At 41.3% G+C, this 26,458-nt stretch overlaps 1 protein-coding gene across 2 annotated transcripts; it reads right to left on the minus strand.

The window, feature by feature from the left end:
- Window positions 1-599: 599 nt before the first annotated feature.
- Window positions 600-25,232, minus strand: BUD13 (BUD13 homolog). Of its 2 annotated transcripts, none has more exons than XM_008020968.3 (10): window positions 25,048-25,232; window positions 22,011-22,104; window positions 17,578-17,662; window positions 14,805-15,518; window positions 13,010-13,227; window positions 11,396-11,501; window positions 10,614-10,752; window positions 10,107-10,291; window positions 9,479-9,560; window positions 600-999 (listed from the first exon to the last, which is right to left on the minus strand). In XM_008020968.3, the coding sequence occupies exons 1-10, from the start codon at window positions 25,188-25,190 to the stop codon at window positions 906-908; spliced, it is 1,860 nt and encodes a 619-aa protein (XP_008019159.1). In that variant the 5' UTR covers window positions 25,191-25,232; the 3' UTR covers window positions 600-905. The 2 variants fall into 2 exon arrangements, with proteins under 2 accessions (XP_008019159.1, XP_008019160.3); XM_008020969.3 differs by lacking the exon at window positions 25,048-25,232 and adding an exon at window positions 22,200-22,309 and having other exon boundaries at window positions 787-999.
- Between the last annotated feature and the right edge of the window lie 1,226 nt (window positions 25,233-26,458).

Genomic DNA, 26,458 nt, shown 5'->3' on the forward strand with positions numbered 1-26,458 from the left:
TCCTTTGTATATGCAATCCTTGTCAGTTTTAGACACTGAAAATATTTTCTCCTAATCCATATCCATTTTTAGCTTTGCCTATGGGATGCTTTGCCAAATAGAAACCTTTAATTACAAAGTAATCAAAGCTATCAAATCTTATGCATTGTGCTTCGGGATCTTATTTAAGAAATTTATCTTTACCCCAAGGCACAAAAATATTTGCCAATTGTTCCTACTAGCTGTATATCATGGTATCTTTCATTTAGGTCTTTAATCACTTTGGGATTTTTGCTTTATATGGTATGAGGGTTCAACTTAATTTTTGTCCATATAATAAGTCAATTTTCTGAGCACTATTATCCATCTCTTCCCTACTAACTTGTGACACTACCTTTATCATACACCATGTCTCCAAATATCTGTGTGTCAATTCCTGAGCCTAGTTTAGTACTAATTCCTGTTTTCTCAAAGGAAGGATCTATCACTAAGAAAAGTTTTTACTCACACTGCTTTCTAGATTAGTGAAAAATTCAACCACCACCCCCCAAATCCCCACGGGTTCAATATTAGCCTGTATTCTTCCCAAAACAGAATACCCAGTTAAGAAAATAATTTAAAAAAAATAAATATATGTTTATTTAAAAAAGGAAAAGAAAAACCCTAACCAAGAACAACCCCTGGTACACTGAGAAATCAATGCTTCCTCTGAAAGCCAGCAACAGTCAGGGTTGTCTTACCCAAGAAGTACAGGTACCTCAGTCCAAACATCAGGTCTCAAATATTCTTCTGTGGTCAAAACTGGCATTCAACAAGTTGCTGGTCTTTGTGGGCTCCAATTATTAGCACAGACAACTGTTACCACTGGATATCTCGCTGCCTATGCCCACTACCACAGCCCAGCCACCCCCACAGCCTCAGGAAAGTTACATATCCTCAACACTCCATTTGTAGGCAAGTTCCTCCACTGCCTTCTTGCTGGCAAGCCTGGCAAAGCGCTTCTGTTCAAATCCATTGGATCTGCAATCAAAAGAGATATACTATTCAGCCAGAACCCTGAAAGAGACATTTATTTTAAAAGAAAGGGAAGAGTTCACAATATAATGAAATGGGGGGAAAGTAAGGAGTCATATGAAAATATTTAAGGCATGGAAGGGCATGGTGGCTCACGCCTGTAATCCCAGCACTTTGGGAGGTTGAGGCGGGTGGATCACGAGGTCAGGAGTTCATGACCAGCCTGACCAATATGGTGAAACCCTGTCTCTACTAAAAATACAAAAAATAGCTGGATGCAGTGGCAGGTGCCTGTAATCCAGCTATTCAGGAGGCTGAAGCAGGAGAATCGCTTGAACGTGGGCAGCGGAGGCTGCAGTGAGCTGAGATCATGCCACTGCACTCCAGCCTGGGTGACATAGTTAGACTCTGTCTCAAAAAAAAAAAAAAGAAAAAGAAAAAAAAGAAAAGAAAAGAAAATATTTAAGGCATATGCAATAGAATCAAAGGGACAAAATATATCATTCATCCTTTTCTTGGTCCTTGTTCAGACCCTTCCCCCACTCTGACAGCTATTTCAAACATTTGCCACTCTTTAAAAGCCCAGTTCTCTTTCAGCTGATGTCCACATCTTATATTTTATCCATTCATTACAAAAACATTTATTGAATTTTGTTTATATACTAGGTACCATGGTAGGCACTGCATGAAAATGAGTATCACACAGCACTTGTCCTGATGAACTCCCAGACTAGTGGAAGAGACAGACATTTAAACAAATAAATTAAAAGAACCGCTTAAACTCTGGCAGAAATACGTATGGGGTATCATGGAAACAGAATGGGTATCTTAATCAGCTTTGGGGAGGTATGATAAAAAGGTGACATGAGGGTTGGGCAAGAATGATCAGTAAAGGCTTTGTGTTAACTACAGTGCTGGGGATGGGAAGGGTCAGAAGGGTCTGGAGGTCATTTCAAACAGAATGAGCAACAAGAACAAAGGCACAGAAATAAGAAGTGGCCTGGTATGTGCAGCAAACCAAAGGCAAACTGGTATGGCTGGAGCCTGAAGTAGGACAAAGGGAACAGCCATGAGTCAAAGTTGGAAAGGTAGGCAGAGGCCAATGCATAATGAGCTTTGTAGGCCATGGTAAAAAGCTTAGATTTCATCCAGAAAGGATAGGTTTCAAGCAAGAACTTAAACTGCATTTCAAAGAGATCACTCTGGAGGAGATCTGGGGCAGGAAAATCACTGCAATGGTTCAGGCAACAGATGATGAAGACAATGATAAAGAGGGATGGAAGAGAGAAGATACAGCAGGCAAAATTAGTAAGACTAATTAGTAGGACTAATTGATTAGGTACACAAGGACAAAGAAGGAGGAGGCAAATTAGAGAGCACAAGAGTAGTAGCAGGCTACAGTAGAAGATGATGAGTTCAGCTTTAAATACGATGCATTTGAAATCTCTCAAGTCCAAATCAATAGAGAAATCCAACACATAGCTAAATACACCAGACCAAGATGCAAATACTGATTTGGAAATCATGTACATATAGCTCATAGTTGAAAACATGACTAGGTAAGAATCAGTCAGAGGGAGCACATAGAGTGAGAACAGCTAAAAATTACGGATGGAGCCCTGGGAAAGATTTAAGAGGTGCACAGAGGAAGAGGAGTTTGCAAAGGTGGCCCAAGAATGATCACAGAAAAGAACCAGGAGTAGGGTGTCATGGAAAACAATACAGGGGTGAATTTCAAGGAGGTAGTGAGTGGTCCTCAAACCCCTTCTAATAACCATGCATTCTCTTGGTCTTCTTATCTAAATTTCTTGAAACAGCCTGTATTCATTATTTGTTTCCTCACTTTTCATTCACTCCTTAATACATTAGAACCTGGCCATTGTTTCACTACACCATGGAACTAGCCCTTTCAAGTCATCAATGATATTCCTTGTTGCCAAATCCAGTGACTCCTCCTTCCTCTTCCCCAAATTAGCAAACAGGTCCCTCCAGCTTACCCCTAACCACATTCCCACTTCCTATTCTCTTACTAACCATCCTTACTACCACTGCCTGAAGGTCATAGTTCAGACATTCATTACCTTTAGCCTGAGCTACTGCAAAAGCCTTGTATCTGTTCTACTTCCAATCTTGTGCCTTTCAAATCCTTCGCATTACTGCTACAATGGATTTGTCTATCTTAATTGCAGAGCTGTTTTTAATCCTTCCGTGGCTCCCCTTTACCTCTAGAGTGAAGACCAAGCTCCTCAGAAAGGCTTCCAGGGCCTTCTGTGATCAGGGTCTGCCAACCTCTCTCATCCATCTCAAACTTCATGCTATCCAACAACAGCAAATTACTTATGGACCCCCACCACCTGGTATCACCATGGTGTCTCATAGCCTTATGACTCTGCACATATAGGACCCTCTTCCTTTAACATCTTTCCTTTCCTTCTTATCTTGGCTGGTTTACCAATATCACTTAAAACTCAGCTCCCATATTTCATCCGTTAGGAAGCACTTCCTGATCACATCCTCCTAAGGCTCAACTCACTCTTCCTTTGTGCTCCCAAAACATCTTGAAAATCTTCTATAGCAACATTAACTAAACAGCATTGAAATTGTCTGTCTTCTATTCTAGACTGAAAGTGAGCTCCTGGGCTCAGGGGCTATCTCTCTTTAATCATGGAATCCCTAGTACCTAGTACCTAGCTACTTACACTTATAACATGTATGCTAAGACTTTCCCTTAAGGAATGAGTGGAGTAATGGAGGGCTTTAAGAAGGGAAACTTGGCTGGACATGGCAGCTCACGCCTGTAATCCCAGCACTTTGGGAGGCCAAGGCAGGTGGATCACCTGAGGTGAGAAGTTTGAGACCAGCCTGGCCAACATGGTGAAACCCTGTCTCTACTAAAAAAATACAAAAATTAGCTGGGTGTGGTGCACACGCCTGTAATCCCAGCTACTCGGGAGGCTGAGGCAGAAGAATCGCTTGAACCCAGGAGGTGGAGGTTCCAGTGAGCCAAGATCATGCCATTGCACTCCAAAAGATCATGCCATTGCACTCCAGCCTGAGCGACAAGAACGAAATTCTATCTCAAAAAAAAAAAAAAAAAAGAAGAAGAAGAAGAAGGGAAGTTTATTATAAATGGCATCCTCTCCAACCGTAGAAACATAGATGGTACTCCAAAGCACCAAGGAAACCACTGTTTTTTACCTTGGTAATAAGGTCTTAAGAGATTTATACTAATATGATAATACAAAGGACATATGAATAACAAACACCAAATCCTAAGCAGAATCAGAAAACAAATTGCAGGAGAACTCACAGTGGAAAGAGCTTTGGACCAGAGAATCAGGAACAGAAATCTAATTCCAGCTTTCTCAGGGAAACTGCATGCCTCTAGGCAAACTGCTTATTTATTGGGCTTCAGTTTCTCTTTTAATTAATAGGGGCTGGGTAATTACCTCATGGGTTTTTCCAACTGTAACATACTATATATCTGTTCTGGAAATATCCCCTTGCAGTGGGCCGAATAGAGACAAAACTAGGAAAGATGATGAAAGATGAATAACAGAAAGAAAGCAAGGGTGACAAAGGGAAATAAGAGGAGAAATCTAGGATAAAATCAGAACAAGAAGTGGAAAAAAGCAACTGAGAAAGATGAAGACAAATTAAACACTAGTAAAAAACTAGGTCAGGGAGAATTCTAAGTTTTGGGTCCAAAAATTAAAAAACAAAAAACAAAAACTCGGTAGCAGGGAACATCTGTAGGGTTGTGCTATAAAAAGATCTACTTCTGGCCATATGTATGGCAAATGAGTATTCTGAAAAATCCTCCTTCTACCAAAAGCCTACATACTTTTTGCAGTTCATGTAGTGAACCGCAAACGGAACTAGTAAGCTAGCCTGTAACCACAGCTACCGTAAAGATATCTAACAAGATGAGGAACTATAGTCATCTTATAGACATCTGCCAATATCAGAAAAAAGAGCCTTACAATTTTTTATTCTAGAGATGGGGTCTCACTAAGTTGCCTAGCCTGGACTTTAACTCCTGGGTTCAAAGGATCTTCCTGCCTCAGCCTCCCAAGTAGCTGGTACTACAGACACATGCCACCACACCTGGCTGTTGGATTTTGACGGCACCATGAGGGACAGAAGACAATGCCTTAGGCCCATATAAGGTGGGTAGTTAGATTCTAGACACTGCAGAGTAACCCGAGCAGACTAACCTATCCTCAGTTAGCAACTATGAAACCTAGACGAAGTAAAGAAATACAGGTATTTGAACATGTGGAAGAGTGACCTGACCAAAAGTAAGTATAAACTGGATGAAGTCTATATATGAGAAGAGATTTGCTAGAGGGCAACTTCCCAAACAGCACAGCTCATGAAGGCAGAAAGTCACAGGCTTACTGGCTTGAGGAGTTAGTGCAAAGTGGGCAGAACAGCTAGGAAATTAGGAGGGAAATCCTGAAAGAGAAGGAACTACAAAAGGGATGAACCTCAAAATCTACATAGAAACCCTACTCAAATCCTTGGCTGACTGTTAAACAACACGTGTGCAGATAAAATACCATCAGGCCAATAAAAAAAAATGGCAGCTAGAAACTAAAAGAACTGAGCAGAGATTGTAGCTGCGGTCCACTGCAAAGGAGACAGTTTGGAGTTCAGCCATGTTAGCTACCTGCTAGAATAAAAACCAACACACTTAAGAGGAATGTGTTACACTTAAGTTCAGTGTAACAGAACTCAAAGTCTCTACAGTGAATCATTCATGATGCCTAGTAACAATTTTAAAAAGTGACCAGACAGGTAAATAAACAGGAAAATGCAATACACATTGAAGAAAAAGCAGTCAATTGAGAGCAATTCTGTGGTGAATCAAATGTTGCAATTAGCAGACAGGACTTCAAAGCACCAATTATGTACCATAAATATTTTCAAGAAGAGGAAAATGTCTCATAATGAACAGATGGGAAATCTCAGCAGAGAAATGTAAGCTATTAAATGGAAATTTTAGTTGAAAAACAAAATAAACCAGCTAAAACAAAAAATCCACAATTGATAGTAACTGATAGAAAAATACAGACACAAAAAAACCCAGAACATAGGTGATCTAAGATCTAAACACTATTAACCACCTTGACCTCATTGACATTTATAAAACACTACCTTTTATAACTACAGAATATACGTTCTCTTCAAGTGCAAACGAAACATTCAGAAGACAGACTATATACTGGGCCATAAAACACATCTAACAAATTTCATTTGTATTACTGTTTTTTGAGACAGGGTCTCACTCTGTCATCCAGGCTGGAGTGCAGTGGTGCAATCACAGCGCATTGCAGCCTCGACCTCCCTGGGCTCAGTGATCCTCATACCTCAGCCTCCAGAGTAGCTGGGACTACAGGCGTATGCCACTATGCCCGACTAATTTTTATATTTTTTTGTAGAGACAGGGTTTTGCCATGTTGCCCAGGCTGGTCTCAAATTCTGAGGCTCAAGCAATTTCATCTGCCTTGGGCTCCCAAAGTGTTGAGATTACAGGCATGAGCCACCATGCCTGACCAACAAATTTCAAAAGATCAAAATATTACAGTATACTATCTGACCAAAATTGAATTAAATTACAAGTAAATACCAGTAAGATATCTAGAAAAGTCCAAATATTTGGAATTAATGCACTCCTAAATAACCTATGGAGCAAAGAATAAACCAAAAGGATAATTAGAAAATATTTTGAACAAAATCCAATATACATTCCTGAAAACAAAACTCTCAGCAAAACAGGAATAGAAGGGAACTTCAACTCGATAAAGGGTATCTACAAAAAACCTACAGCTTACAACACACTTAATGGTAAAAAACTAAATGTTTTCTTCCTCAGATTAGGAACAAAGCAAAGATGTCTGCTCTCACTACTTCTATTCGACATCTGCACTGAAGTGCTAGCTAATGGAACAGGGCAAGAAAAAGAAGCAAAAAGCATCTAGATTGGAAAGTAAGAAATCAAACTGCATGCAAAGATGGAACGACCCTCTAGGTACAAAATCTGATGGAATCTATAAAAAAGCTATTGTACAAAGTGAGCTTTACCAGAAGGAAAACAACTGACAATACAGTGTAACAGAACTCAAAGTCTCTACAGTGTATCATTCATGATGTCTAGTAACAATTTAAAAAAGTGACCAGACAGGTAAATAAACAGGGCAATGTAATCCACACTGAAGAAAAAGCTGCCAATATAGAAACCAATCCTGTGGTGAATCAAATGTTGCAATTAGCAGACAGGAAGGACTTCAAAGCACCAATTACATATCACAAATATTTTCAAGAAGAGGAAAATATCTCATAATGAACAGATGGGAAATCTCAGCACAGAAATTAAGCTATTAAATGGAAACAGCTCAAGCAATGGAAATGCCAGTGATAACATTTAAACTTTCAAGTGTAAATTAAAATTCTGAAAAACTGTGAACTCTTTAACTTCCCATTATTTAAAGATTTTTGTGATGAGGCCAGAAATGATGTTAACAAAAGTGACTTTCTGATATTGTATAGTGGAAATATGTCAACATTTGGAAGGTCTGAAAAACTCAGCAAACCAATATTTTACAAATGACCAATGCATGATGTTATAAAATCATGCATGCGTAAAAGATCCACTCAAAGTATTAAAAAAATTAATATAACAGTAATGAAAGTTCTTTGATCTGGTTTCAGGTTCCACATAGCTCACCTTTAAGAAACCAGCACTTGTTGAGTTTTTGTGTTAACATTAAGAAATATAATATGCCTTCTCTTTCTAACTACCTATGTGTGAGGCTAAATTTTCTTCCTATACTTCAACTGAACAACATATCACAGCAGACAAATGCAGTCAAGTTACCTACTATTAAGTTAGACATTAATGAGATTTGCAAAAATGTAAATCAATGCCATCCTTCTATTTTTTCACTTGGAAAATGTAATTATTTTTCATTTAAAAATACAGTAATTATGGGTGCAGCACACCAACATGGCACAGGTATACATATGTAACAAACCTGCATGTTGTGCATACGTACCCTAGAACATAAAGTATAATAATAAAAAAAGTTATTATGTTAATGTAATTAGTTTGTTATTTTTTAAAATGAATAAACACTTTTTAAATGTCTGAGTTTTAATTTATAACATGGTAAATATCAATATATATAATCCACATCAACAAAAGCTTTTTGAGGTCATCAGTAATTTTTAAGAGTGTAGGCCAGGCACAGTGGCTCAAGCCTGTAATCCCAGCACTTTGGGAAGTCGAGGCAGACGATCATATGAGCCCAGGAATTGAAGACCAGCCTGGCCAACGTCGCAAAAACCCAGTCTCTACTAAAAATACAAAAATTAGCTGGGTATGGTGATGCACACCTGTAATCCCAACTACTCAGGCCACAGAAGCATGAGAATTGCTTGAACCCGGGAAGTGGAGATCGCACCACTGCACTCCAGCCTGGGCAACAGAGCAAGACTCTGCCTCAACAACAACAAAAAACAAGAGTGGTTGGGCATGGTGGCTCACCTGTAATCCTGTAATCCTGTAAACCTGGAATCCCAGTACTCTAGGAGGCCAAGGTGGACGTATCACCTAAGGTCAGGAGTTCGAGACCAGCCTGGCAACATAGTGAAAACCTGTCTCTACTAAAGATATAAAAAATTAGCTGGGCATGGCAGCACGCGCCTGTAATCCCAACTACTTGGGAGGCTGGGGCAGGAGAATCGCTCAGACCCGGGAGGCAGAGGTTGCAGTGAGCTGAGATTGCGCCACTGCATTCCAGCCTGGGCAACAGGGCGAGACTCCATCTCAAAAAAAAAAAAAGAAGAGTGTAAAAGGATCCTGAAATTAAAAAGTTTGAGAATTATTGTGCTAGATACTAAAACAATGTCCTTTAGTAGGCAAGAGGAGATAGAATCTAATACGTGAGTACACGAACTGACTCTGGATGGAAGCAAATATAGTTCATCCATCATAACAGACAGGAAGTTAGAGCATGTGGGTACAGATGCTGGTAGGTAGACAGATGAGGTGGTAGAGGACCGTGAGACATTAAAAGTGACTGCCTCCTAAGACCGTAAAGTGAATAAAGATTCAGAGGCTACATTTTAAAGACATATCACATAGAAGGCTCTAGACTACAACTCATCACTCGACCCCTCTAAACCTTAGAAAATATCATTAAAAGTAACCAATGTCCAAAACAAAGGGTGTCTTATCTGAACCACCTGAGTTGTTTGTACAGAGCTTTAAAAAGTGTTATGAAAAGGAAACAGAAAGAGTGTTCCAAGCATGAAAAATAGGATTTGTGGACCTCAGAAATAGAAGCAAGCAAAGTGCATATTTTTCACCTTGTGATTAAAGCAGAGAATGAAATAAAGTGTGGAGCAACTTACGAGTGGTTAGGGAAGGTTACAGTCAGGTAGAAGAGAAAATAAAAACCTAAGAAATACCCAGGCTTACCTGTCCACTCCATCCCAGCGATATCCGGGCCAGATATTAAATCTGTTGGGAGGAGGTGCTGGACCACTATAGCGAGGTCTCACTAAAAAGAAGAGTAAGAAAAAAGTATTTAGTTAATGACATAATTTAATTCAGAGCTGGATGGCAATGTGGGAATTTTTTATTATTATTATTTTTAATAGAGTCTCACTCTGTTGCCCAGGCTGGAGTACAGTGGCACAATCTCGGCTTACTGCAACCTCTGCCTCCTGGGTTCAAGCGATTCTCGTACCTTAGCCTCCTAAGTAGCTGGGATTACAAGCGTGCACCACCACGTCCTGCTAATTTTTTTTTGTATTTTTAGTAGAGATGGAGTTTCACCATGGCCAGGCTGGTCTCCAACTCCTGACCTCAGGTGATTCACCCACCTCAGCCTCCCAAAGTGCTGGGATTACAAGCAAGAGCCACCGCGCCTGGCCCGGAAAAATTTTCACATAGAAAGACCAGTTGAGTTGAATCTAAACTCACAAATACAATGAATTTAAATTATTTGGGAAATCCTTCCTTGCATACAGCTATGTATCAGCATCCTAATGATTCTCTCTCTTCACAAGTCACTTCCAGCTCTGATGACTCCCAGAAGTCCCACCTTTTTTATTCTTGTTCTCCTTGGCCTTATTCTTCTTGATGAAGTCGGCCATGGGGTCCCCCTCTCTTTCTTGTTCTCTTAGCATCCTATCCAGATCTTCGTCATCAATATAGCGGGCCAGAGGCTTTTGCATCTCTTTCACTGCATCCTCCACATTTTGTTGCTGTTGCCGGCTCTGGGCAAGCCTGGGCAAAAAAGAACCAAGAGTGTTTGCTATCCTGTATGACATGTACACTTCTACACAGGAGGGACCATACTGCTAAATTTGGAGACTCTCCTCTTTCTAGTAGTACCCTAGGGCAAATACTGAGCAGGGTAAAATTCCCAGAATATCCACTGGAAGTGTGGAATATATCAATATCCTAGGAAGAAGATTCAGCACACCAAATTTCCCATTACTGATAACAGCTCTGAAGGCATAATAAGAAAGTGAGTGATCAAGAAGAGCAGAGAAATGACTTGTTCCAGTCACTGCCATCTTGTTTACCCTTTCAGTGTTTCCCTTACCCTTTTCCCCACTGGGCATACAGCTCATCTCTCTCTGAGTCCTTTTCTGCTTTCCTCCTTTGCTCTAAACGTTCCAGTTTCAAATTCCTCTTACGACCAGACTTATCTCGAAATACGGTTTCAGCATATTGAAATTCAGCTGCAAAGGAAAATTATACTCAAATATCAGGATCAAAATCAGAAATAACATTCTAAGAGATCAAATCAACCGCTTGGGATTCTAATGCTGGATAAGAACTTCTGCAGCCAGACCAAAGTAGTTCCTACCAACATCTAGGTGCATATTGGCACTGGGCCTGAGAAATGGCATTTTTCTTTTTTTTTTTTTGATATGGAGTCTCACTCTGTTGCCCAGGCTGGAGTGCAGTGGCGCGATCTTGGCTCACCGCAACCTCCACCTCCCGGGTTCAAGCGATTCTCCTGTCTCAGCTTCCTGAGTAGCTGGGATTACAGGCATGCAACACCACGTCTGGCTAGTTTTTTTCTATTTTTAGTAGAGACGGGGTTTCATCATGTTAGCCAGGCTGGTCTCGAACTATGGACCTCAGCTGATCCACCCGCCTCGGACTACCAAAGTGCTGGAATTACGAGTCACCACGCCTGGGCGAAATGGCATTTTTCAAGAAGGAAAGAAACACTGGGACTCACTGAGAAATTACAACCATGCATAAAACCAGAGCTGAAATTTGATAGCAATTAAAAGTTTAAAATACCAGGTACAATAAGCTAAATCAAAAAAAAAAAATGAGCCTGGATTGGTCTCTGCACTTTCATATTTTTACCTTCAAATGCCATGGTTTCTTGATCCTGTTTCTTGAGCTCCTGCTGTTCTCGCTGTATGTCAGTTAACACCAACCCAGTTTTAGCCCCAGAATACATGTGTGCAGCCTATGCAATGGAAAAGGGAGCATCCAACATTAATGAGATGATAGGCTCCATGGGTACACAGTTAGTTGCATTTGTGTCTGATGACCAGCAATAATTAAACCTCAAACTCTAGCTTTATATTCTCATTAATTACCATAGGATTCAAAAACTATAAAAGAAAATCAAATGTCATCAAAACCATCAAGTTTAAGAGTAAGCAGAAACACAAACTAACAATATATTAAAGGGAGAGCTACACATTTGCATTTCTGACTTTTCAGAATATAAACTGCACACATGAAGATTCTCTCAGGTCATCTCATCAGAAACCAGTATAAAGCACTAAGCCTTCCATTAGAGACCAATACTGATAAAATATTCCATTTACAGTACAAACTCAAGCAAACCTAAGATCCTTAAATTGTGGATATATTTCAGGGTAATAACAAAAGATCTAACCAAATGAAAACTTTTTGCTAATTTCTACTTAGTATCAAGATAGCAAACCAGCCCACGAATGAAGCACACAGTATATCCTGATATCCTTAAGCAACCAAATTGGACTAATATTAAGTTGTCCATGAACTAAACAGATATATAAAATGTCAAGGGGTCCAGCTGAAACAGAGACCTCTTTTTTCCCTAAAAGAGAAGAATTTCACTCCCTGGGTAAAGAACAAGCTGGTCTACCCTGCCAGGACCAGTCTTCTCAGAGTTTTCTACAGATAAGATTTACCCGATAAGTCTGCACTGGGGAGAAAAATGCACATCACAGCCTCTATCATTCTGTTTCTTAACCACTCACAAATAAGATTCCTTTACTACTACCAATGTTCTTTACAATATAATTACTCAGGGTTCATATGGATTTTTGGGTTTTTTGGCTAATTCATCAAGCTTTATCATGAATTCAAAACAAAACATTGACCTTTCGGACATGATTTCTAAAAGTGGGTTCATATTTTAAGTGTCTGTTCTTAAGTTCTGGATACAGAGACCTACAGTCCAATTTATAGTAGTAAATCACTAACACTAGATACTTACTTTGTCCCAGACACTGTGCTAAGAGTTTTACTTACACTGGCTTAATTATCATAACAACCTTACACAGTAGGTACTACTATTATCCACAATTTACAGATAAAGAAACTGAGGTTTAGAGATATTAAGCATCTTGCCATATGATCTGTCTGACACAATGTTTGTGCTCCAAACTCCACTCTGCAAATTACAGTCCCCAGTTTATTCCTAAGAAAATAGGAAGCTTTTCTGGACCTGTTAAAATGAGATTGTAGAATTAAGAGGCTATAAAAGCAGAAGCTACTTGGGAAATCTGGTATCTGTAAGTCCATCTGGGATGGGTTATAGCCAGTTTGCCTTCAGAAAGAAAGACCTCCAAAGGTCCTTTTAACTAAGATTTACTACACTTCTAAGAGCTACATCCTTCTTCTTGGCTTATCTGGGACATATATAAAACTGAGAGAGAAGAGTCACACAAAAAGAAGGACATGACTCCTGAAAATCCTGACCTTCTTTCCAGGAGGCTGACTCCTTCGAGGCGGGGACAGGTCAGAATCAGAAGATTTGGTCCTCTGTCTCCTCCTTGGTGGAGAGAGGTCAGAATCAGAGCTCCGGTGTCTAGGTCTATTCCGTGGAGGTGATAGATCTGAATCGGAATCCTGGTGCCCTGGACTTTGTTTATGCCGTGGAGAAGAAAGGTCTGAATCAGTTGTTTTCTGGCAGTCACCTGGATAGGAGCAAAGAATCTGTGTGACTCTGATGTCCCCTAGGTGAAGAACTTATATGAAATCTCCTATGGCTGGGAGAAGAACCTAGAAATTTAAGAATTCCTTTTCTTTTCTTTTCTTTTCTTTTTTGAGACAGAGTCTCAGGCTGGAGTGCAGTGGCGTGATCTCAGCTCACTGCAATCTCCGCCTCCTGGGTTCAGGCAATTCTTGTGCCTCTGCCTCCCAAGCAGCTGGAGTTATAGGTGTGTGCCACCACACCCAGCTAATTTTTGTGTTTTTAGTAGAGATGGGGTTTCGCCAGTGTTGGCCAGGCTGGTCTTGAACTCCTGACCTGAGGTGATTCGCCTGCCTCGGCCTCCAAAGTGCTAGGATTATAGGTTTGAGCCACCATGCCTGGCCAAAGAGTTCTTTAATCCCCTTGGAAGAATCTAAGAAAATAACTTACCAAGCTAATGTACAATATTTATTTAGTTTTTCTATGAAGAATTATCATTAACCTAAACATAACTATGGATGACATAGGAGAAGAGCAAAGTCAGAAACAACTTTTAAGACCAATAGGTAGAAGATGGCATTCTATTCCCAAGTGACCACTGACTGTAACTGGTGTGTAAGATCTCCACACACTCCTCTATGTCAGTAACCCCACTCATGGAAAGACAGCTCTCCATAGTGTGGCAAAAGTCAGAAATACCTAGAATTATATTCTGATATCCTTGGACTAAAGGATAACAAAGTGCTTTAATTTAAAATTAAAATAGTTCCTGGGAACAAAAGAGGGAATAAAAAATTTAACTGCACAGGCCTAAATTCTAGTGACTGTATAAGCATCACAAGTCACCTCCCAAAGAGCATTCTGCAATATGTATCGACAGTCTTTAAAACGGCCACATCTTCTGACCCAGTACATCAACTTCTCAGCTTTCTAAGAAACCTATATAGAAGTAGTTGAATTTCCAGGAAATCTATCTAGAAGTAGATAAGGAAATAATCCAAAATGGGGACAACAGTTTATGTACAAGGATGTTCATTACAGAATTACAGAAGCAAAAACTTAGAAATAACCAAAAACATTCTTTATTAGGAAAATGGTTAAATTTATGTAATGAAACACTATTAAAAATATTAACATAAAGATGTTTTTATGGCCTGAGGAAGACTGTTAAGAAAGGAGAGCAGGCAAGATTGCACATGCAATACAAATGTTCTACATAGCCAGAGCTCAACTATATAAAAAAGGCAAACCAGAAAAGATTAACATGGCCCTGGCTACAACACTAATTGCCTCTGAATGACAGAATTTTGTGTCACATTTTATCTTTACACACCTCTGTACATTCTAAAGCTTCTGCAACAAATAAATTGTACTTTTCTATGGGGTGGGGCGAGTACATAAAAAGATACATGAAAACCTTCCTCCTGCCACCATAATCCTTTAACTCTCCCAAACCCAGCCTCTCACTTTTCAAAACTTTCCCAAAGAAACTCCATTCTCATACCGAATAAAACAAGTAAAGGGCCAAAAGAAAGCTCCCAGGGATACATATGTCCCTCTCATGGACAGTCATATGCTCACCTTTGGAATCAAACTGCTTCTTGTCTCCAAAATGGGATTTTGTTTGCTTTTTTCGTGGAGGAGAGAGGTCAGGGTCATACTCATATTTGCTGTTCTTTGGGAGTGACGAATGGGAGGCTCCTGGCTCCTTCCAATGTGGAGAAGTCTTGCTAGAGGCTCTTTCTGGGGCTTTACCACTTTTGGTTCTGGGTAGGGAATGAGTGACAGTAGGAGCCAAATCAGGGGAGTCATGATGGGCCCTTCTGAGTTGCTGTGTGTCTGAAGAGCCAAGAGTCCTCCTAGATGTGTCAGGGGAGTTGTTATGGACCCTTCTGGTGGTAGAGATATCTGAGGAATCATGACGGGCTCGCCTAGGAGGAGAGGGATCTGGTGAATCATGACGGACTCTCCTAGGAGATGCACCTGAAGAATTATGCTGAGGCCTCCTGGGAGGAGAAGGATCTGGAGAATCATGACGGGCCCTCCTTGGAGGTGAAGTGTCTGAGGAGTCATGACGGATCCTCCTGGGAGGAGATGTGTCTGAGTCATGACGAGCCCCTCTGAGGGGAGAAAGATCTGGGGTGTCATGACGGGCCCTCTTAGGAGATGAATCCGGGGTATCATGACGGACTCTCCTAGGAGATGAATCCGGGGTATCATGACGGACTCTCCTAGGAGACGAATCTAGGGTATCGTGAAGAAAATGCCTGTGTGAGGGTAGGTCTTCATTGTGGCCTAAACACAAAAAACAAAGAGTCAGATTCCCACAAATGCTCTGTCCCTCTGTCCACCCCCACACCCAGTTTCAAGACATGCTCCAGCAGCACATACCTCAGAACTGCTCAAAAAGCCCAAAAGGCCTGCACAGTTTTCTTGCTTAGCGGCAGCAAATCACCACTCATGAATATCTTAAGAATAACCCCTCCGCCTACCAAGTCATAAATTTGCAAAGCATTTTCAGTACATTTTTAATATTATATCCTTTAAGGTAAGCAGGGCAGGTACCCTTGTATTATGAACAGAGTCTCTGTTTTCAGCTGAGGAGCTGAGCGATTTCTTACCCAAGGTCACAGCTACTAAGATGAAGACACAGGCTAGAATCCAAGTCTTCTAACTCCCAGTCCAATGTTCTTTCTAAAACCTCATTTGTGCAGAGTTCCCAGCTAGTGGCTCCTACTGATATTTTGCCTAGATACTTCATAGTTTGTACTCACTCCTCTTTCAAAAGGTAAATTGACTAAAACGGTGAATATCAAAATCAAATGCTGTTAACTATTTAATCCATTTCACTGTGCTCTTCGTTAGAGAGCAGAAAAATCACAAAAAAAGAAAGGAGCAAGTAATTACCAATCACCTACTGTGCGCCAATGTTTTATAGAGATTACCTGATTCAATTCTCATAAGCCTAGGACATAAATATTGTCATTTCCATTTTATAGATGAGGAAGTTAATACTCAGAAAGATTAACTTGCCAAAGTCATATTGCTAATAAGTGGTGGAGGAATATTTAAATTCAGCTCTATTTGACTCCAGAGTCCATGTGCAATCTTTAAAATACGTAAATCTTTAAAGTTAAAATACAAGTTTGAGACCTTCCATTTTCAAAGGCACCACAGAATGAAATATCTATAGCATCTGGAATGGTTTCAAAATCCAGTTCTTCCTCTACCTCTATCTCTTGTCATTGAGCTCCATAGTCCAAATAAAAATAAAGGCTGGGTAGGAACCAATGAATACTTGCTAAATGAATGAATTAAACCAAGTCAACTCCTTTACTTTGGGGAACAGGCCTATCTGATTGGAATCCACTCCACAGAGAAAAGTATGATGTCCGTGGGGGGCCTAAAAGTAAATCTGAAGGAAGTAAGGGTCAGAGATTGGTAAGCGTATTTCCAGTAACAGATTGGGATGAGGAAGTGAAAGCAAGGCAGAAGAAAAGGAGTGAGTGAGTGAGTGAGTGTGTGCGACTGACTTTCTAAACATTCAGATACCGAAAAGCACTGTGTGTGTGTGTCTGTATGTCTCCTTGACAAACAAGATATGGAGACCAAAAGACTCTCTTTGGAAAAGAATTCTGGTTAGGCTGCAAAAATCAAATGCCTACTAGCAATTAAACAATTCTGCAGATATTTATTAAAGGCAGCTCCTTGTGCTAGACAGGGGACTATCATGGCAAATAAGACCAGTCTATGCTCAAACAGATGTGACACACAAACACTTTTTATCCAAGTCTCAAGGACTCAAATTTTTTTCAAGAGGGTTAAGTTATAAATATTAGCTTAGGAAGAGTCTAAAGTGGGCAGGTGGAGGGTAATGCACTGTAAAATACCAATATTTAAGGAAAGAAGAGAGAAATTTACTAACACAAACAGAACAAAAAACATTGGTCCTTGACCCCCCAGAAATGAGTTGCTTCATTGTGGAAGAGGACAGTGGTTGCTAAAGTCCCCAAATTCTGTTCCTGTTTCTTGTAAACTCCTCCCAAAGTCTTGCCTATATACCGAGGGCTCTCCTATTCTGAGTCAAAGAGGAATGGGTGCTCACAGGCCTCCAAATTAGTCACCGACCTCAGTAACCCTAATGCCAAAATACAAGAGAAAGAGGAATATCTGGTCTCTAAGTTCCTATGTCTTACTACTTCTGAAGAAGTCCAGCTTCCTTTTTCCTGCTTTATTTTTCAGGATCAATGACATGCTAAAAAAACTATGCATTCCTCTAAAAGAAAAGTGTAGAAAAGAAAAAAGGACCTCCCCTACTAATGGAGATTTAGATTTATCTATTGTTGGAACTCACCTCCCAGAAGCTTCCATTTGGCACTGGAACGAAAGGCCTCCATCTGCTTTACCTCTTCCGGCCGCTCATCCACAAACTCTGCCACCTGTGGGAGTAAAGATTTCCTATGCTGAGGAAATCCACAGGATCCAGCCAAGCAGCACTGTCTCAAGAACCTGAAGTTACAACCATTCCGATTCCTAACCTAAGGGCGCACACATATCCAACATGGTCATGAAGAAATAAGTAGGGGTCTTCAGTTATGCTAGCTCCATAAGCACCTGATTGTCACTGTATTAGTTGAATTAGTAGATCCTTCCCTAATTAATCAATTTCCCCGCAAAGGTTAATTTCTTTCATTACAAACCTTTTTATTAACCTGCTAGGTACACAACAGCCACTTGTAAGCTAACACTAAATTCCTATTACACTTTTACTTCTACATTAAGAGTGAAAACACAGGTGGCCCCCCATCATGCCTAGCACTAATCAAGGACTTTGGGTTTCTATGAAACCTTTCTTGTTGTAGGTAGTCACAATAATAGGTTTTCTTGAATACAACCAAAAAGAGCCACTGAGATGTACACAGAATCATTAATCTTTAAGAGCTAAAACCACATTTCTTATCTTCCAAACTTCCGAACGAATCAGAATCTTCTCTATAGTATTCCTAATAAATGGTCACTCACCCAATCCCTTCCTGACAAGGACCTCATTATCTTACAACGCAGTCCACTGCATTTTTCAAAAATGTTAGAAAGTTCTTAGTTTTACTGGTCTCATCTCTACCTTCCTATAACTTCTTTGAATTGATTCTAGTTCTGACCTCTGATGCAACTGATCCCTTTTCCACATGACAAATTTTCAAAGAATGATGGCATAATAAATCCTAGTTACAGAGTAGCAACTATGTGCAAGGTACTGGGTTTTGTGTTTTACTCATATAATCTAACTCGATTCTCACAATAACCCTGCAAAGAAAGGCTCCACACTACTGAATAGCAAACTGACTCAGAGAAGTTAAGTAACTTTCTCAATATCACAAGCTAACAAGTGGCAGAACTGGAATTTAAATCCAGGTCGTAACAGCCCTCTACTTCTCCGAAAATCCTACCATCATTCTTCATATAACCCAGTTTTGAGATCTCTCTCTGAGCATTAAAAGCACAGGTTTCGGGCAAGATGAATTAAGATCTAAACCCCAGTTCTGCCACTTAGCATCTGTGTAACCTTTGGTAAATTATTCTAAGCCTCAATTTCCTCATTTGTAAAAGTGGGATTCAAAAGATTGCTATAAGGATCGAATGAGATAATTCACGTAAGCTTAGCCCTGCGTGGTAAATGATAAATGCTCAATAAATTACACCTATTAGTTATTCCTGTGCTGTCACTGCTATCATAATCATCATAATCGTTTTGCCATTATTACTGGTGGTGGTGGTGGTGCTCTTGCAGTTACAAAAATGAATTCAATAATCAAGATCTGTTTTAACCAATGCAGAGAGCAGTGGCACTAAAGCCTCCTTTGTTTAGGTTTTTGGGCCATGATAAAAGCAAGACAATATCATAAAAGAAAATGGCCAGGTGCAGTGGCTCATTCCTGTAATCCCAGCACTTTGGGAGGCTGAGGCGGGTGGATCGCTTCAGCCCAGGAGTTCATGACCAGCCTGGGCAACATGGAAAAACCCTGTCTCTACTAAAAACATGAAAATTATCTGGGCATGGTGGCAGGCGCCTATAATCCCAGCTATTCGGGAGGCTGAGGCAGGAGGTTCGCTTGAACCCAGGAGGCAGAGGCTGCAGTGAGCCAAGATCGAGCCACTGCACTCCAGCATTGGTGACAGTGCGAGAATCTGTCTGAAAAAAAATAAATAATAAATAAAAACTATTATGAAGTAAGTGAAAAGGCAAATGATAAAATACACCTACAACATAAGCCTAATGAACATATAAAAAATGATTCATTTCACTAGTGTTCGAAGAAACTGGGCCAGGCACGGTGGCTCACATCTGTAATCCCAGCACTTTGGGAGTCCGAGGCAGGTGGATCACGAGGTCAGGAGATCGAGATCATCCTGGCTAACACGGTGAAATCCCATCTCTACTAAAAATACAAAAAATTAGCCAGGCATGGTGGCAGGAGCCTGTAGTTTCAGTTACTCCGGAGGCTGAGGCAGGAGAATGGCGTGAACATGGGAGGCAGAGCTTGCAGTGAGCCGAGATTGCACCACTGCACTTCAGCCTGGGCGACAGAGCAAGACTCCGTCTCAGAAAAAAAAAAAAAAGAAATGGATACCATTACTCACTTGCTAAATCGGCATAGGTTTGCTATTGGTTTTGTTTTGTTAATAATTCTTTAATATCGGCCGGGCATGTGGCTAACACCTGTAATCCCAACACTTTAGGAGGCCTAGGCGGGAGGATCACTTGAGCCCAGGCGCTCAAGACCAGACTGGGCAACACAGAGACCTCATCTCTACAAAAAATACACAAAATTAGCCAGGCATTGAGGTGCGCACCTTTGGTACCAGCTAGTTGTGGGGCTACAGTAGGAGGACTGCTTGCACCTAGGAGGTAGAGGCTACAATGGGCCATGATCACACCACAATGAGCCATGATCACACCACTGTACTTCAGCCTGGGCAACAGAGCAAGACCCTATCTCAAAAATAATAATAATAATATTGATGACGTAGGCGAACTGGCATTCTCATTACCTCTAGTGGGAGTGTAAACCGGTAGCACCTTTTGGAAAGCAATATGGGAATATAACTAAAAAGAACCATACCCTTTGATCCATTCATTTCATATTATGGGAATAAAGAAATAAACTGATTTCTACAAATGATTTATGTACAATGATGTATGACATTTTAAAAGTGGAAACAGTTCATGTATCCAGTAATAGAACAGATTAAATATATATAGTAAACTACTACATAACCAATAAAAATCATACACTCAAAGAATATTTTAAGGTCTCACCAAAGTATCCAAAACATATTATTTAGCAGAAGAGTAGACTCCAAAACCATATGTACAGTATGATCCCAATTATGTTCAAAAAAATAAAACACAAGCATGTATAATCTCTAAAGAGAAAAACCTGAAGAGATATGCATCCAAATATCAGCAGTTACCTTTGGATGGTCACAATATAAGTGGTTATTCTTTTAAAAACTTTAAACTTTTTTCAATTCCCAAATATTCTGTAATAAACATGCATTGCTTTCATAAAATTAAAAAATAACAACAGACATTGTTAATACTTATTTGTTCTGACCAAAACTAAATTGGCTCCCTAAGATCACTATTTCCCTTCTAGTTACTAGCAAGCCCTCTTTTAAATAATCTATTTTAGAATTTTGCTGGGAATTAATGTTAAATACTCATCTGGAATCCATCTTTACCACCTTTAGTGGAATTCAGCCTATCAACAGCTCTCCTTTCCACTTTGTTTCTCAGAAATTCTCAGCAATGGTTTCATGAACCACTGGAAGGTCATTTGCCTATGATTTTGTCCACCTGGCTCTTATTTATCCTTCAAAACTCAATATTTACATCTTTCAGGATATCTCCCAACAGAATACAAAGTATGCTACCTCCCCTGGGCTCTAATGGTACTTGGTACATATGTGAAATATCCCCAACATTTACCATACTGTTGAAATTTATTTGAAATTGTTTTCCATTCCAGGGTATAAACTCTAAAATATAGCTATGTTCTATTAATCTACATATCTCCAGTACTTAGGCAAGAATATACAATTTGAAAGTTTGGTTAAATCAATGAAAAAAAGGAGCAAATAAAAAGTTCCCTATAATTGAACCTCAGCATTGTTTTTAAGGAAGATTCCAACAAACTGAACCACAGCCAATTCACATCATTACTCTATCACTGATGTTGAGGAGTCCTCTTTCTGTGATCCGTCTCATTTCTAGGCTGATGGGCCCTCCATAAAGACAGGAGTTGGTGTATAGGCATCAGCAAAGAAAACTATTTTAAACAGCTCTTTGGAAACTGTCACCTCTTTTCTGTTCTCAACTAACCCCCTACAAATCTACCCTGAGCTGGGAAAAGAAATTGAGAAGCCTGGCCTGGCACGGTGGCTCACACCTGTAATCCCAGCACTTTGGGAGGCCAAGGTGGGTGGGTCACCTGAGGTCAGGAGTTCAAGACCAGCCTGGCCAACATGGTGAAACCCCGTCTCTACAAAAATACAAAAAAAAAAAAAAAAAATTAGCCGGGCATGACGATGGGTGCCTGTAATCCCAGCTACTCAGGAGGCTGAGGCAGGAGAATCGCCTGAACCCAGGTGGTGGAGGTTGCAGTGAGCCAAGATCACGCCATTGCACTCCAGCCCAGGTGACAGAGTGAGACTCCGTCTGAAAAAAAAAAAAAAATTGAGAAGCTTGCTTCATTTCAAAATCCTGACAGCCCCAAAGATACATACCACAGGCAAATCTCCGTCATCTTCCTCTTCCTCCTTTTCTGGTTTACTTGTGGAGATAGCGGTCCAGCTCACATCATCATCCACAATCCGCATTCTAAATGAGAAGAAGAAGATCAAAAAGAGTCATTCTAGGATACCAGCCTAAAAACACTTATCTATTGGTTTTAAAATAAAAGTTCAAAATCCTACAGGTTCCTGCATGGTCCAGTCTTTGTCTTCAAGGTCATCTTAATCTCCTACTGCTACTTCCTTGGTTGAGTACCTCCCTGGGTCATCCTTTGGTGCCTAGGAAGGAGCCAAGTTACTACCACATCAGTTTTCACATATGCAATTCCTTCCCTCTGCCTGATCTACACTTCTCAATCTTTTTCTTTTTTGAGACAGGGTCTTACACTGTTGCCCAGGCTGGAGTTCAGGGGCACCATCATGGCTCCCTGCAGCCTTGACTTCCTAGGGTTAAGTTATTCTCTCCACTCAAGTCTCCCAAGAAGCTGGGACTACAGGCATGTGCCACTGTGCCTGACTTTTTAAATTTTTTGTAGAAACAGGGTTTAACCATGTTGCCCAGACTGGTCCCAAACTCCTATATGCAAGCAATCCACCCACCTTGGCCTCCCAAAGTGCTAGGAAACTCTTCCTCATTCCAGGAAACTCTTCCTCATTTTTCAGGTCCTAACACAAATTTAACTTCCTTTGGCAAACCTTTTTTTTTTTTTTTTTTTTTTTTTGAGACGGAGTCTTGCTCTGTCACCCAGGTTGGAGTGCAGTGGCACAATCTCAGCTCACTGCAAGCTCCGCCTCCCGGGATCACACCATTCTCCTGCCTCAGCCTCCCAAGTAGCTGGGACTACAGGTGCCTGCCACCACGCCCGGCTAATTTTTTGTATTTTTTTTAGTACAGATGAGGTTTCACTGTGTTAGCCAGGATGGTCTTGATCTCCTGACCTCGTGATCCGCCCGCCTCGGCCTCCCAAAGTGCTGGGATTACAGGTGAGAGCCATCGCACCTAGCCTGGCAAACTTTTCTTGACTGCTTCCCGGATTCCCCCACTATCTCACACTCACTCAAGACCACAGACCCAGCCGGGCCCAGTGGCTCACGCCTGTAATCCCAGCACTTGGAGGCTGAGGCGGGTGGATCATGAGGTCAGGAGATCGAGACCAACCTGGCTAACATGGTGAAACCCTGTCTCTACTAAAAATACAAAAAATTAGCCGGTGTGGTGGCGGGCGCCTGTAGTCCCAGCTACTTGGGAGGCTGAGGCAGGAGAATGGCGTGAACCCTGTAGTTGGAGCTTGCAGTGAGCTGAGATCACGCCACTGCACTCCAGCCTGGGGGACAGAGTGAGACTCCGTCTCAAAAAAAAAAAAAAAGACTAAGAACTCTTGTTAAAAACTCTTGGAATACTTTCATTGCATTTATCATAAAGAAAATACATCAATTAGTTGTGTAATTAGTTGCTTAAAGCCTGTATTCCCACTAAACTATAACCTCCACAAGAACAGGGACTATGTTTCTTTTTGTTCACAGAGGCATCCTCAACACCCTACAGTAACTGGAATACGGTGTATTCAATAAATGCTTGTTACATGGATAAACTATAATTGAGCCCCAATAATAACCATGACTGCCATGATGTGAGGTTATTCAAAAAGCCAGGGTCACTTAATGCAATCCCTCTAATCACAACCACCACTTCATAAAAGCATTATTATTCAGTATTATTCCCATTTTAAAGATAAGGAAACTGCAGTTCCTTATCTTGCAGTTCCTTCATGCAGTGAGATAAAACACCTTGCCCAAGGGTACACAGCCTATAAAGTGGCACAGCTAGGATTCGAACTCTGACCAGTGCTGCTCCAACACTCAAGCTACTTTCATCACGTGGCACTGCCTCCAAAGGATCCACACAAGTCAGCGAAGCAGAAAGACGAGGACAATAATAAGGCAAGCACCAAACCAGAAAACAACATGGACTAGTTATTTAGAACAATGTGACTTCACTGGGTATCTTAGCGCCTTAGGGTTACTGTAACAAAATACCACAAAATTGCGTGGCATAAAACAACAGAAATTCTCACAGTTCTGGAAGCTAGCAATCTGAAATCCAGGTGTCTGCAAGGCCATCCTCCCTGCAAAGTCTGTAGGGAAGGATCTTTCCTTGCCTCTCCCAGCTTCTGGTAGCCCCAGGCATACCTTGGCTTTTGGCAACATAAATCCAATCCAATCTCAGCCTTCATCTAGACATGGTCGTTTTTCCTTTGTTGCTGTGTCTGTATCCATACTTCCCTCTTTTTAAAAGGAAAACAGTCATTTTGTATTTGGCACCCTCCTTAATCAAGTATGACTTCATCTTAACTGATTACATCTCCAAAGACCCTATTTTGGCTAAATGTCATATTCTGTGGTTCCGGGTGGAAAACGATTTGGTAGGGCCCACTACATTGGGCCACAAAGTTTTCCCATTTGAAAATAATACCCAGTTCATGGTACTGTTGTAAGGTTTAAACAAACTTATGTTTAAATTTCTTATAATGTTGCCTGGCAAAAAAAGTATAATTATGTAAATGTTAACTTCTCTTGTTAGTAGAACTATTACTAAGAGTAACAGGAGGTGATCCAAGGTCTCTGATTCAGAACCAAGTCTTTGGGATTTGGGAATCCCCACAGGCAGGTACTGGGCCCTAAAGATTCAAGCACAGAGGCTTTGAATCCGTTCCATTATTCTCGGGGCACAACATTCATTCCCCATGGGAGAGAACGGAAGTCTACCAAGGCGGGAAAAGAGTAATCAAAGTTACAGCCCGGCTCTAACGCACTGACGCTACTGCTCAGAGGCTCGAGGTGTAAGCGGGCTGCCAGAGGCAATGCGGGGCCTCAAGCGATGTGAGTGGGGCCCTGGGCATGAGCAGGGGTCGGCGGAGAAGCCGGGAGACCCGCCAAGAGGGAAGGAGTCGCCAGGCGACCGAGGGCGGAGTTGGGAAGGGTGAGGGGTGGCGAGTCGTCGCAGGCCCCGCCCCGGCCGGTACCAACTCACCCCTTGCCGCCGGCCCCGCCAGGCTTCGGCCGCTTTTTGCGACGCTTGCGACCAGACTCAGACCCCCGGTCGACGCCGGCATCTGCCCCGGACAAGTAACGCTTCAGGTACTCGGCCTTGGAAAGCGGCGGAGCTGCCGCCATGGCAGCGGCGAGGGCAGAGAGACGGGTCGGCGCTGGGGACAAAATTCCTCAACGCGTAACGGACGCCAGCCACCCGAGGGGGCGGGGCCAGGGCCGGAAGTGGGGGAGAGTGCTGAGAACTGCGCGGCTGGCAGGTGCCCTCGCGGGGGATGCGCTCACCTTCGGGGCGCTCCACAGCCCTGGGACGACGCCACCAGGTTTCTTCTCTTCATCCACCCACCCACCCATCCATCCAACCGCAGCAAGCGCTGTTCTGTGAGGCCACAACCTGACCCAAAAGACCCCGCCCCCAGAGGTTACCTAAACTGCAGAGCACGGGCAAGAAAGTGGAGGGCCAAAGGCTGCAGCGTAGCCGAGTTTGAATACTGGTTCCATAGCTGGCTAGCTGTGCGACCTCGGGCAAGTTACCACAAAGCGGGGAGAATCCCGGCACCTAACTCGGAATGGTCGGTCACAGGCTGAGATGACACTACTGTGTGAAGTGCGCAGAGCGGTGTTGGGCATATGGTGGGCATAGGGTCATCGGAACTATGTTCGTTATTTTTATAAGTATCTTCAAGTGGGGAGAATCTGCTCCACTAGGCTTCCAGGTACCTACCGTCTGAGAAGGGAAGCCAGGAAGTGCAAACCGACATAATTACTATGAAAAACGTAGTTTCTAAGACCTGTATAACTCTTCTGGTGTTATATTACAAGTAGCTCGCAGTTATCTTTTGAAGGAAACTAAAATCTTGACAATGAAGAGGACCTGGATCTATTTTTAGCATAGCAAAAGAGAGAAACCAGAGAGAATGAATTCTAATACTCAAGTTTTGGGGGGGAAGAAAAGACTTTATTCTTGGCAGGGGTTTTAGAGCTTTACCTTAATTATCTCATTTAACCCTCACAATTCTCAAATCGTTTCAATATCACATTTTACAGATAAGAACTGAAGCTTGGCAAGATTAAGAAGTTGCTCAGCTTCACATAGCCAGAACATGACTCTCGGGAGTAGAGGCTAGCAAAGTGGGGTGCAAGAGGTCATCCAAATTTCTTGAAATATCTTTTTACCTTATCATATGTTAGATTGGCACTTTTTTATCGTTTTCTTCCCAGCTTTATTAAGGTTATTTGACAAAAATTATATATATTCAAGGTGTACAATGTGATGATTGGATATAATTATACATTATGTAATGATTACCAAAATCAAATTAATTAAAACATCCTTCACTAGACTTATTTATGTACTAGTTTGGTGGGGGGCACTTAAATTCGTCTTAGCAAGC

The sequence above is a fragment of the Chlorocebus sabaeus genome, chromosome 1 (assembly GCF_047675955.1).
Source record: "Chlorocebus sabaeus isolate Y175 chromosome 1, mChlSab1.0.hap1, whole genome shotgun sequence".
Taxonomy (NCBI): Eukaryota; Metazoa; Chordata; class Mammalia; order Primates; family Cercopithecidae; genus Chlorocebus; species Chlorocebus sabaeus.